General features: G+C 44.3%; 1 protein-coding gene across 2 annotated transcripts in view; it reads right to left on the minus strand.

Moving 5' to 3' along the window:
- Window positions 1-1,208: 1,208 nt before the first annotated feature.
- Window positions 1,209-12,661, minus strand: part of LOC147433325 (isoprenylcysteine alpha-carbonyl methylesterase ICME-like) — a 68,052-nt gene continuing 56,599 nt past the window's right edge. For both annotated transcript variants that reach the window (XM_086492928.1, XM_086492927.1), the window contains exons 11-12: window positions 1,887-1,977; window positions 1,209-1,747 (exon numbers count right to left, since the gene is read on the minus strand). In XM_086492928.1, coding sequence (XP_086349054.1) covers window positions 1,586-1,747; window positions 1,887-1,977 — 253 coding nt within the window. In that variant the 3' untranslated portion in view covers window positions 1,209-1,585. The remainder of the gene's footprint in view (window positions 1,748-1,886; window positions 1,978-12,661) is intronic.

Genomic DNA, 12,661 nt, shown 5'->3' on the forward strand with positions numbered 1-12,661 from the left:
CCAAGACTGGATAGTCCAAGTACTCCTAAGATACTCAAACGCACTCTAGTTTCAGAAGATAGGAATGGTTTCAAGTTCATAACATTCTGTTGATCGCTTTGAGCAATCTGAGTCCCATCAAGTTTGAGCAACAATGATCTTATTGACATTTAACATAGTAGGACATATACTAACTACATGCACACAAAGCTCAATGACATTATATATATAGAAGAAAGACACGGCTTTGACATTTGCATGATCTTTATAAACAAGCAATTATGAAAAAATGAGAAGTTAAGACTTGAGACAAATGAAAGATCACATGGACACCAAGTTTTGTGGAGGACTAGTACTTAAAGGTGCATTAAAGGTGTTAAATGAGGCTATAGGTGAAAATCTGTCACTTTAGTAAGTTTTGGCACTTCCTTTTAACCTTGGGATAAACAATCAGCCTCCTATGCCATTCAAGCCTAATTATTAACGCAAGCCCATCAGGAAGTCATCACATAATTTTAAAACAAGTAACACTTGTTAGTGATACCAAGATGGCTGCATTTAGCTCAAATTTGTTACTCTTGAAGTCTTAAAATGAGAAAAAAGATCTCAAAAAGCCTTTTCTTTCTCCACACACTAAGGGCCTTTACACACCACCTGCCTAAGCTTGGGTAGCCTTGCATGGCAGCCAACGACCAAAAGGAGGTTGGATGCACGAAATCAAAGGCACCCAATATTTAGGACAGTCGTTACCCCTGTCCAACGTTGGGTGGGGGTAGAATTGTTGTCCCACGCTCAAAAAGTGGCACTCAACTGCGCTGATTTTGTAAAACTGTCGGTGCAAAAGTTAATAATGAAGTTTTTTGGGCAAGGCGGTGTGTAAGACATGCGTGCCCACACCCAAAATGAACGGGCACGTGATGGGCGGTGTGTAAAGGCCCTTGAAGAATTACTATCTCACGTGGAATCTTGTATAACCTCATTGCCCTAATCACCGTTGTCATTGAGGCCTTCCACAAAGTGCAGAAAGCAATCACTTTGCGACTTGACCTTAAGATTTTAAAGTCCCATGTATGTTTAACGAGATATGTTGTGTCAACTACAAGTCTTCATAATGAACTTTGTTTATGTTCTTCAGCCTTGTTTCATATGAACTCTTAGTTTTTTCGAGAGATAACTAACATGCTTAATAGCAACAAGCAATTTCTTGGGTGTTCTCAAAAAACTGCATCTAAAGAATCACATTCTACATTACAGTGGACATAATACATCAAGTGTGCAACAAGCAATGATCCACAACCTCGCCTTGGAACATAACTGATTGAAGTTCCTCGAGCTTAGATATCCACTATCAAAACGACGTTTCTGGCACAAGTTTTTTAGCATCTGAAGAGGTCATCCTCAATATATGACTCTTGACAGTCTCATTGCCTGAAGTTATCAACCTTTACCGCATTAACAATTGGCCAATAATGGAGACAACGGACATAAACATTCATAAGGCCAGGGGAAGATCTTTCCCTCCTTGCTGGCTAAATATGTACACAACCAGCCACATAATAAATTTCTTTCTTGCCTTGATTTACTTCATCAAGGGGAAGACCTGAAGTCAGAAAGGACTAACACTGCGAGCTAGTTGTAAAAGAAACTCTGGAACTAATCTCCTTCTTGGTACTGATAAAACATCCTTAGCTAGTGCTTCTTGATCTCCTGCATGTACCACAGAAAGTATGTCTGCTACAAGTACATCATGTCCACCTCTCATTGGATCCTGCATGAGAGTATCCGAACAGCATAAGCCCACAACAAAGAAAAAAGTAGCCAACGCTTGAACAAAGAGATTTGCAAGCCTTGCAAGGTAACCGAAAGCTACTTGCTAAGAGTCAAGAAGATAAGGAGTACACTAGAACCTGCAAGAAGATGTCTGTGTGCGTCTTGCCTTCATAGAACCGCTTTGTTACGCTGGCTCCAATGGGGACCAGAACTTCCGCAAAAGACTCACTGGAATCATAAGGAACAGCATCACGAAGTTAAGCTCTCCCTCTCTCTCTCTCTCTCTCTCTCTCTCTCTCTCTCTCTCTCTCCACCCCCACCCAAAAAAGGATGCAGTAATCGAGCACAACCCAACTGTGAGGAAGGCAGGAGGGTCCCAGTGATCGTCCACCACAAGAGCCAAGGGAAGGTACCAACATGCACATTTCTCTGACCAAACCAGCCTCCCCAAAGCATCACTAAAATGTCTCTCAAACGAATCTGCTAACTGTCTAATATCCATATAATAACTGGCCTCAACCATCTTCTACTTCTGTAGGACATCATAGCTAGTCAGTCTCCCTCATCCAAGAGATATCATGTAAAACTTGTACTCTGTATCTGATCACAAGTTCTCTCTCTGGACCAAGAAAAGTTTGACATCCTGCAGAGAACTTCAGCAAAAACATGTCTACACAGCACTGCTGACCCTCATTCTCTATCAGTCTGTCCAGCTACTCTGGGGTATCCTCTTGATCCTGATCCGGTAACCTCTCCTCAGGAGGTCTATCTGGGGGCTGCTCTACCTCATCCAACCTTTGTATCACTACCTGTCTGTAAATGTCTCTACCTAAATGTCTCTCTCTCTCTCTCTCTCTCTCTGGTCTCATAGGTCATTTTGGCCTTTTGAAGACGTTAATATAACATTTCATTTCTCTCTCTCTCTCTCTCTCTCTCTCTCTCACACACACACACACACACACACACACACACACACACTCTCTCTCTCTCTCTCTCTCATGTCACTGACATTCCTTTTGGGTTACTAGTCTTCTGCCTGGATCATACCTAAATATTCTGATCTATTTACTAATATATTGCTTTATACCATTCGCCCTCTATGTTTTCACTAGTTTTTCATCTCTCCTTTTCCCATTTTTTTCTCTCTCCGCCTCTTGCCTGGCTTGATAATAACAATGTCTCGACTAGGTCCACCCTGTGGCACCCCCCGAGACTACTTACTATACCAAGTGGGAACTACCTACTGAATTAACCTTGCCTGGATTTGTCCACTGTGTGGAACCCCCCTAAAAATACCTACCTTATTTAAAGAAGAGAGTACCACCTAATGTAAATGTCGTCCCTCTTTCTCTGCAACTACTCTCTCCCCCAGCGTTGAATCGATGGCGAGCTCATTCTACTCCTCTGATCCCGCAGCTCAATATTCAATATCCCTACCTTGGTCTATGTACCTCCCTTATAAAAATTCTTGTTTGTAGCTATTTCCCCCCTACGTAGAAACGATGGCGAGCTCTATTTGAACCTCTGAACATCCTACCAAGGTCTATATACTCTAGGCACTTGCATACTGGGAGTATTTGCCCCTATTTGTGGATTTTATAACTGCTGGCAGGATTGTGCACTGATATCGATGTTACTTGGAGGATGGCGCCCTGTTGGAGTCCTCACAATGTGCTATCGTCGTCTATTTAAACGGTGAGGCATTTGCTGGCCTTTTTTGTTTTTAGTACTTAGGCAGTTACTGTGGCCCTCCTGCCGCCATGATTATAATGTGCTTCTGGATTTATTAGTAGGATTTGAAGTTTGTTGGTTATTGTTAGCTGGGCTTATAACTTCTTTTCGGCACAAAACTGGTTTTTTTGTAGTGATTTTGATATACTACACAGCCTAAAATTTTGAAAAATTGATGGTAATTGTTTAATATTGTGAAACAGGTGTATGTACACATATTATGGTTACAAGTGGTAACTGACTAGTTTTAGCAAGCTGCTCATACTTGGTGAAGTGTTGAAAACATGTCGTCCAACAATGATGGACTTAAACCATATTGTTAGCGAGAAGAATGACCCGCTAATAAAGTTATTTATAGATTGAAACCAGAGAGCTCCAAAGGTCATGCATTCGCTTTTTGTGAGTGTGCAGGACACTATGATTGGGCACATACAAAATGCTCACACCTCTAAGGATGCTTGCGACACCTTACTATCGTTGGATGTGACCAACATAAAAGCAAGGAAGATGCAGTTGAAAGACTGAGCTCAATATAGTGCAGAAGAAAAACCTGCCTATCAATTATTATTCACTAAAGATAAAAAACATATGTGAGTCCCTTGTAACAATTGGTGTTACACTTGATGATGATAATAAGGTGGAAGCATGTTTATGAGGTTTAGGTCCAGAACAAACAATTTAAAACTGGTATCTGTAGCAGGAAAAGTGTGTCGTGCTCTCTACAATGGGTGCTCCTCAGAGCAATATGCATGAAACCAAACTCCAATGGAAGAAAACATCACACGGCAATGAAACAACTCAAAGCACAACAACTGACTCTGAACTCAGCAAACTCATAGAACTATACAAACTCTAGCTGGTAGCACCCTCAGCTCCAAGCCCAGGACTCACAGGTACAATGGGGGTATCGAGGCTGCAGTGTGCAGGGAGCGTGTAGATGTGCGGTGTTGGACCCAAAACCCAAGCTACTCTTTGGTATCTTTGACCAGAAAGTAATACTTGAAGACTGCCAAAAGCTCTTTGTTCCTCGCGTAGTCGGAGTGATCAAACACGAAGCTCGCCATTCCAGCACATGACCAATCCATGTAGAAGTAAGTGTGTGACCCCGTACCTTTGGGAAAAGGTTCACAAGCTCATGAATCATAGCGACAGGAACATTAGCCGATAAATCTGTGTCAACCAATGCCGCGAGACCTAGTTTCTACAGCTGATTACTTCGCAAAGAGATGGATGAGGTGGCTACAGTTGATAATTTAAAGTGAATTTTGTCTGACTTTTAGATTGTCACTCTTCTTTTTCCCTTTGGGATCTTCTTGGGCATTGGAAGGTCCTTACTCTAAGCTCAAATCCGAATATAAATCACATGCAGATGCTTTATAGCTTCATCACCAGGTGCACTTGAAGTCATATATGTGACTCCATGGCTACTGTGGTCGGATTCTTCATCAGCAAAACTAATAGGCCTTCCTTCCAACAGGACGTGCCTGCTCCTCAAGGCTGCCCTACGCGACTGCTTGCTACTACCCGCCAAAGTGACACTGTAAACTCGCTCTCTGTCTCGACACACTGTAAACTCATTCTGTCTTGTCACATTGTAACCCATAAAATCTTACATACAGCAAAGCACACAGATGCTGTTAAATTCCACATTAGTATATATGGACCCCTTACAACTTCTACGGTTTGCTCCCATACAGACCTGTATAGACCTGCGGTGAGACCTGCCTAGCAGAACTCTATGCAAACTTGATGGATGGGTTACGTAGTTTCTTCGTGTACAGATCACTCATATGCCCAAGTCGGTAGTGCCACACCGCACTGTCAACTTCTGTAGTTGCTGCACAACCTGAAGGTTGTGTGCTAACAGTACACAAGTAAAGTGTACCTACTTTTTCACCCTTGGCAACCACCAAAGATCCGTTTGAGATCTTCCACCGTTTGTTTCCGAATGCAATGTTGTGACCTTCATCGTCCAATTGTCCTGTAGAGATCAAATTTTTGCGAAGAGAAGGAACATGCCTAACATCTTTAAGCTTCCATTCATTTCCGTTAGCAGTTTTGACAGAAACTGTACCTTTGCTGACAATCTCACAAGCTTCATCATCTCCCAAGTATACATACCCAAAATTACCTTTGGTGTAGTCTTGGAAATGTAGCTTGTGTGGTGTCGCATGGAATGAAGCCTCGGAATCTACTATCCAGGAATTAGACACATTGTCTAATGAGAGAATTAGAGCATCTTGCTCTACTTTACCTGCCACATATCAATGCGCACAATTTGTTGGTTATCAGATGCTAGGAACCGGAGAATACTTGCAGAGCTGCTATAAAAATTGTTGAGTAGGGCGAGCGAGTGGGTAGAAAGAAACAACATGGTAGGAGGAAGAGGGCAAAGTAGGGTCGAAGGGACTTTGGTAGGAACGAGGGCATAAGAGGGGATGGATAGGGGCGAGGGGTGTGAGGAGGTGGGTAGGGGCGAGGGGTGTGCGAAGGTGGGTAGGGGCGATAGGGGGCTGGGTAGGGACGAGAGTGTGAAAGGGTGGGTAGGACGAGGGGTGTGAGGGGGTGGGTAGGGGTGAGGGGGGCTGAGTAGGGACAAGAGTGTGAGAGGGTGGGTAGGGCGAGGGGTGTGAGATGATAGGGGCGAGGGGTGAGAGGGGGTGGGTAGGGGCGAGAAAGTTAGTTGGTAGGGGCAAGGGGTGTGAGGGGGTGGGTAGGGGCAAGAGGTTGAGGGGGAGGTGAGGGAGTTGAAGAGGATAGGGATGAGAGGGGTGGAGAGTGTTGGGAGAATTTAATTTCAGCAGAGGACAAAGGGAAAATCCGTCACAAAGCACGAACAACAAAATCTTCAAATAGCAAGGAAAACAAGAAAGTACAGAACTGTAGCAAGGGCAAAATTGTAGCAAGGATAATTAGACAGGACCAAGCGGAGTTTGTCACAAGACGCGCAACACGTGCCAATAGAAAAGAACAGACTGAACAAACTTTTAGCACTTCAATAACAACTGAACTGAGAGAGAGAGAGAGAGAGAGAGAGAGAGAGAGAGAGAGAGAGAGACGGGACACGAAGTGGCGGAATTCCACCCTAGAGAGTATTGACCCCAAACCTTGACGCCCCTTTTGGTATTTCTTTATATTGCATCAACACAGTACAAGTTGGTACTCCAGACTCTATACCTTCTCCAGGAAGCATGCCAAAGAATGAGCCCATGGCCTCATATTTAAAGGCCCTAGGCCCAAAAGCAGTTTACATGAAAAGCCTTCAAACTCAAAAGCATCTGGTCCAAAAGCAATGCCCAAAAATCTGCCAGTGCGTTTTGCAAAAATCCATACAATTGCCACGTCAGCATTTTCAACGCATTTTGCAAAAATCTGCCACGTCAGCACTGTCAACGCGTTTTGCAGAAATCCGTATAGTTCTGCCACGTCAGCACTGTGAACGCGTTTTGCAGAAATCCATATAGTTCTGCCATGTCAGCAGTCAGTGGAAAATCCAGGTTGTGTGTGTGTGGGTCTTGCTTTATTTATATGCCTTTTATGTCACTTGGGCCCCAACAGACGGGGTCCCATAAGTTGGTAGAATGACTTCTCCTTCTATTGCTTGTTCTTCTTAGGGTTTAGGCCCCTTGGCCGTGATCTGAAGGTTAGCTCCGTTCTTTAATGGCTTGACACGTCACCAGTTTGTGACATCCCCCCTTCTTGAAAGAAAGTAATCGTCCGCGATTATAGCATATCTGCAAAACAACTCAAGTTAGTTCAAAAATTTCCGAGGGACAATCATTTTGCTCTTTTTTTGTTAAGGAATTGGCTTCTCCTTTCGGCTCTTTTGATCAAGGAGTTGGCTTCTCCTTTCGTCCAGATCGGAACTCTTGATATTCCGGCGTAGTAAAATTAACCGTCACACCTAGACCGCACTGATCTTCCACGGGTGTCTTGATGCGCTAAAATTACATACCCAGGCAATCTCGTCCAATTAGGAAAATTCAGGAGTTGGCACATCAAAATGCAACACAAATGCTCACATATGCATGTTACAAGACATAGAAACATAAAGTCGCCGATGAACACTACCCCCACAAATAACCATCCTGGTCCGGGCCATGAGTTGTTCAAAAACTCCCTCATCACTCCTCCCGCAAATAACCTAGAAAGGTCCACGCCAACGTCCCCTAGATCGCAGCCTGCGTCGTTTGGAGGTGCTAAGAATCCCCCCGTAAATAACCATCCAGGTCCGGACCTGGAGAGTCGCATCATTCTTGTCATGCCAAGGCATGCCCAAGAGAACATCACAGTTGCCCAACTTCATAATGTGGAAATCGGCTTTTCCATGATAATCTTGGATAGTCACTGGAAGAGCACCAATGAGCGGTACCACTTTCTGAGTTTGCCCTAGGGCTAGCTCATCTTCAATTTCTCCACCTTCTGCATCATAATCAAAGTGCATCTGCTTCAAGAATTCTGGATGGATGAAGTTCTCTGTAGCTCCTGGGTCAAAGAAAATTAGAGCTTTCAAACCGTTGACTTTGTCATATGCTCGACACAATTCATTGGTACTTTCAAGGCATATGCCATAGATGTCAGGTACTAATCCAATGGCCGATTTAGCTCATTTGGCTGGAGATGGTCCTGGGTTTCTGTCGACCATCAGTGCGGGCGTCGGCTCTGCTGATCTGTCAGTGCGTTGGGGACAACCAAAATAGTTATATCCTGTTTGAAAGCATCCAAAACATCAGCCTTCTTGTAGTAAGGTGTCTCGTTGTTGAGGTGTCAAATGAGGCCTTTGTGGTTGACTTTCACGAGACTCTCGAGAATTTATTCTTTGTTGGTGAGAGTCGTGGTTAGTGGCCAGAGGTTCTTCTGTGGTAAACTCTAGCTTTCCCTTCATCAGTTTGTAGCCGACCGCGGCATGGTCCATAAGCTCTTGCATGGTAGAGACTTGCTTGGAGAGACAATATTTCTGCAATGGTGATGGTGGTCCAATGGTGTAGCGCTCGCACTGGTCCTCCAAGGAAATGAACTTAAAGAAGGACACCGGAAGGTACACGTCGAGAAACCTTTGGTTATAGTCGTCCATAGTTTTGGTGGCAAGCATTTTCAAGTTGCCTCACTCTGCCAAAATCCGGATTTCAAACATAGAAGTCATGTAACTGCGTGCAAAAACTGTCTTGAAAGCTTGCCAGGTCCTTGGAGCATGCGGGAGTGTCACGATTGAACTCCACCATTGCATAGCATTATCTTTAAGAAGTCATGTAATTGCGTGCAAAAACTTTCTTGAAGCATGCGGTTGTGTCGCGATTGAGCTCCACCATTGCATAGCATTATCTTTAAGAAATCCCGCTGCTCGAGAAAATCTTAGCAGGTCCTTGGAGCATGCGGTTGTGTCGCGATTGAACTCCACCATTGCATAGCATTATCTTTAAGAAAGCCCGCTGCTAGAGAAAATCTTAGATTCTTCTATATAGTTCCTTAAAGCATAGATGTTGTCGAATTGCTGTAGGGATTGTAATGCTTTCTTCCGATCTTTCACCCCGAAAAAAGTGAAAATTTTGACTATCGTGCCTCCATCCTTGAAATCTTTGGGTTAGTTAGGCGCATATCCCGGGTATGGATAATAAGGGTATTCATATGGGCTCCAACCATTGTAGCCTAGTGGTGGTGGTGATGGGGGCAACGGCGGTGGCAAAGGCGATTGCACTGGACCAAGGTCATATGGCTGCACCATATTCCTGAAGACTCCCCCGATCGGAACAAACGGCTGGGAAGGTTCCCGGTTGGAAGCTCTCGTACTTTCTGGTGCCGGAGGAGGAGGTACCACATGAGGCATCGGAGGGGGTCATGTAATTCAAAAATCGTTGTAAACTTTGCAACATCGAAAGATTCTGTTGAGGATGCCGCGAAAGAATGTCATGAAGCTCGTCGAGCAGAAACTGCAAATATTCTGTCGAATCCATGAACGCCATGTCTTGGGTTCTTCATGGCTTATGCCCTGTAAGACAGAGTGATGAAGACAGGAGCGCGCCCGATGCGCGATGAAGTAAGGGTGAGAGTGGCTAATGAGTCCGGGGTCGAAGCACGAAGCTACTTCAAATAAGGTTCCAACAGACTTTGGTTTGCTCTGTCTACTCTTTTGTAGGACCGGTATGCTTTCAAAAAAGCACACGCCTGATGCTCTAATACCACTATCAAAAGACGGGCACCACGTGCCAATAGAAAAGAACAAACTGAACAGACTTTTAGCACTTCAATAACAACTGGACTGCACGAGAGAGAGACGACACGCGACACGGAGTGGCAGAATTCCATCCCAGAGAGTATTGGCCCCAAACCTTGGCGCCCCTTTCGGTGTTTCTTTATATTGCATCAACACAGTACAAGCCGGTACTCCATACTCTGCACCTTCTCCAAGAAGCATGCCAAAGAATGAACCCATGGCCTCATATTTAATACCTAGGCCCAAAAGCAGTTTACATGAAAAGCCTTCAAACTCAAAAGCATCTAGTCCAAAAGCAATGCCCAAAAATCTGCCAATGCGTTTTGCGGAAATCTGCCACGTCATCACATTTTGCGAAAATCCGTAAAGTTTTGCCACATCAACAGTCAGCGGGAAATCTGGGTTGTGTGTGTGGGTCTTGCTTTATTTATATGCCTTTATGTCACTTGGGCCCCATCGGACGGGGTCCCTTAAGTTGGTAGGACTTCTTCTTCTTTTGTTGCTTGTTCTTCTTTAGGGTATAGGCCCCTCAGCAATGATATGAAGGTTGGCTTTGTTCTTCAGTGGCTTGACACATCACCGATTTGTGACAAAGGAAATCGTGGAAGAAGGGATGCAAAAGAGGGACAGGCATCCTGAGAGTTTAACATCGAGACGTTATGGGTAATAGACCAATGGGGAATTTGTGGGCAGTTGGAAAATGCAATTTTTTCACTGAGATGCACGTGCATCTAAAGTCACAAATACCAGCAAAAAGAAAGATTTTGCAAACTGGTCACCAATTCGAACACCAATTCAAAATAGGCTAGTGAGAGCATCGGAGAAGGTAAAACTAGACGGTTGTGCAGAGGTAACTAGACACAATCTAGCTGTGACATTCAATGGATAAAAATTAGGAAGAGTAAAATGAGACATAGAAAAGAGGAAATTTGGGTGGCATGTCACAAGACGGGCACCACATGCCAATAGAAAAGAACAGATTGAACAGACTTTTAGCACTTCAATAACAACTGAACTGAAAGAGAGAGAGAGAGAGAGAGAGAGAGAGAGAGAGAGAGAGAGACGACACGCGACACGGAGTGGCGGATTCCACCCTAGAGAGTATTGGCCCCAAACCTTGGCACCCCTTTCGGTATTTCTTTATATTGCATCAACACAATACAAGCCGATACTCCAGACTCTGCACCTTCTCCATGGAGCATGCCAATAATGAGCCCTTAGCACATATTTAAAGGCCCTTGGCCTATGAAAAGCAATTTACATGAAAAGCCTTCAAACTCAAAAGCTTCTAATCCAAAAGCAATGATCAAAAGCTGCTAGTGTAAAATCCAGCATTCCGTACAACTGTCACATCAGCAGACAACACAAAATGCGAAAATCCGTACAATTTGCTACGTCATCAGTTCAACGTGAAATCCGAAAATCCGTACAATCTGCCACGTTAGCAGGCCGGCGGAAATCTACTGCTTTCTTCTTCTGTTGCTTCTGCTTCTTCTAGGGTTTAGGCCCCTCGGCCAGTAGCTCCGTTCTTCGGTGGGTCAACACGTCAACAGTTTGTTACATCCCCCCTTCTTGAAAGAGAGTAATCATCCAATTACAGCCTATCTGCAAAACAACTCAAGTTAGCTCAGAAAGATTGCCAAGTCCTTGGAGTGTGCGGCTTGGTAGCTATAGAGATCAACATCTGCATGGCATGACCCTTGGGATGAGCACAGATGGCTGGCAAAGATAAGAATCCTTGGTTACGAAAAGTGGACATATGATGTATTGGTGGAGAACAACGAAGAGGATAGGGAGCTGCAAAGACTAGGAAAGAATAGTCTGGCATATGCCTCAATGTGAATGATAGTAGCACTTCACTCTAGATCCATTTACAAGCGGAAGAGGAAGACCGTCCAGAGTGGCTAATTGCACTGCTCATTGTAAAATTTCTTGCACTTTGTATGGCCCTTGCTAGGCGGGGACCACCTTCTTTGCTTTTTTCTGATAGCGTGCTTGATAGTGCAGCACCAGCGAGCCTTCCACTATTTTAGGGTTGCAAAGATGACGATCATGCCATGCTTTGCAACGAAGTTGCTCTGCTTGGAGAGCGTGGAAAGCTAATCTACGGCTCTCTTTCAACATGGATAAACGAGAGAGGTGGGCGGAGGCAATCCAAATGTGACACAAAAGCTGCCCACCCTAGAGGATTTGGAGTTGAATTCGAAAGGAGCAAATTCCGAGCAATTGATTCTAAGCCGAAAGCTAGTTGAAAGGGAGTGTGGTTTGTGGTTGCTTTGAAGGAAGTGCAATTTGTCCAGACAGTGCCGATAATTGCTTGAGCCCATGAGGTTGATGCAGATGGCGGAGGTACTCGCCACTACGGATTGCATAGGTAACATTATGGCAAAGTCTTATATGAGAATATATTTTACAGATTTGGGTGTCCCCTTGAGATCACAAGTGATCGCGGCAGTCACTTTGTCAATGAGATGATCTTAACAGTGTTGAACAACTACAAGATCTTTCATTGCAAGTCTTGCTCCTACTACCTACCCCTAGGCAAATGGACACGCAAAGAGCACTAACAAAGTTCTAATTGCCCTCCTCCGAAAAGCGTGCCCACTTGGTGGCATAATTTGTAGCATCAAGAAGATATTTCTAATGGCATGGTTGAGCTAGGGGAGAAATTGAACCAACAAAGTCCAAACCTCGTCTTACAAAGGGCAACCATGCCATTGATACCTATAAAGGACGGTTGGATTGCCTATTGGGTTTAGGTGCATAACGCTGATAGACATTACAAACCTTCACATGAGCAATTGCATCCCTAAACACATAGGGCCACCATAAACCACTCTGTAGAATTTTTTGTGTTGTGATGTGACCAAGGTAATGGCCACCTGGGCATCTTTTAAAATATGCTCCAGTTCATGAGGGGAGACACATCTGCGCAACACACCATCAGGTCCAAACTTATAGAGCAAACCT

The sequence above is a fragment of the Adiantum capillus-veneris genome, chromosome 20 (genome assembly GCF_014529385.1).
Source record: "Adiantum capillus-veneris isolate H3 chromosome 20, ASM1452938v2, whole genome shotgun sequence".
Lineage (NCBI taxonomy): Eukaryota > Viridiplantae > Streptophyta > Polypodiopsida > Polypodiales > Pteridaceae > Adiantum > Adiantum capillus-veneris.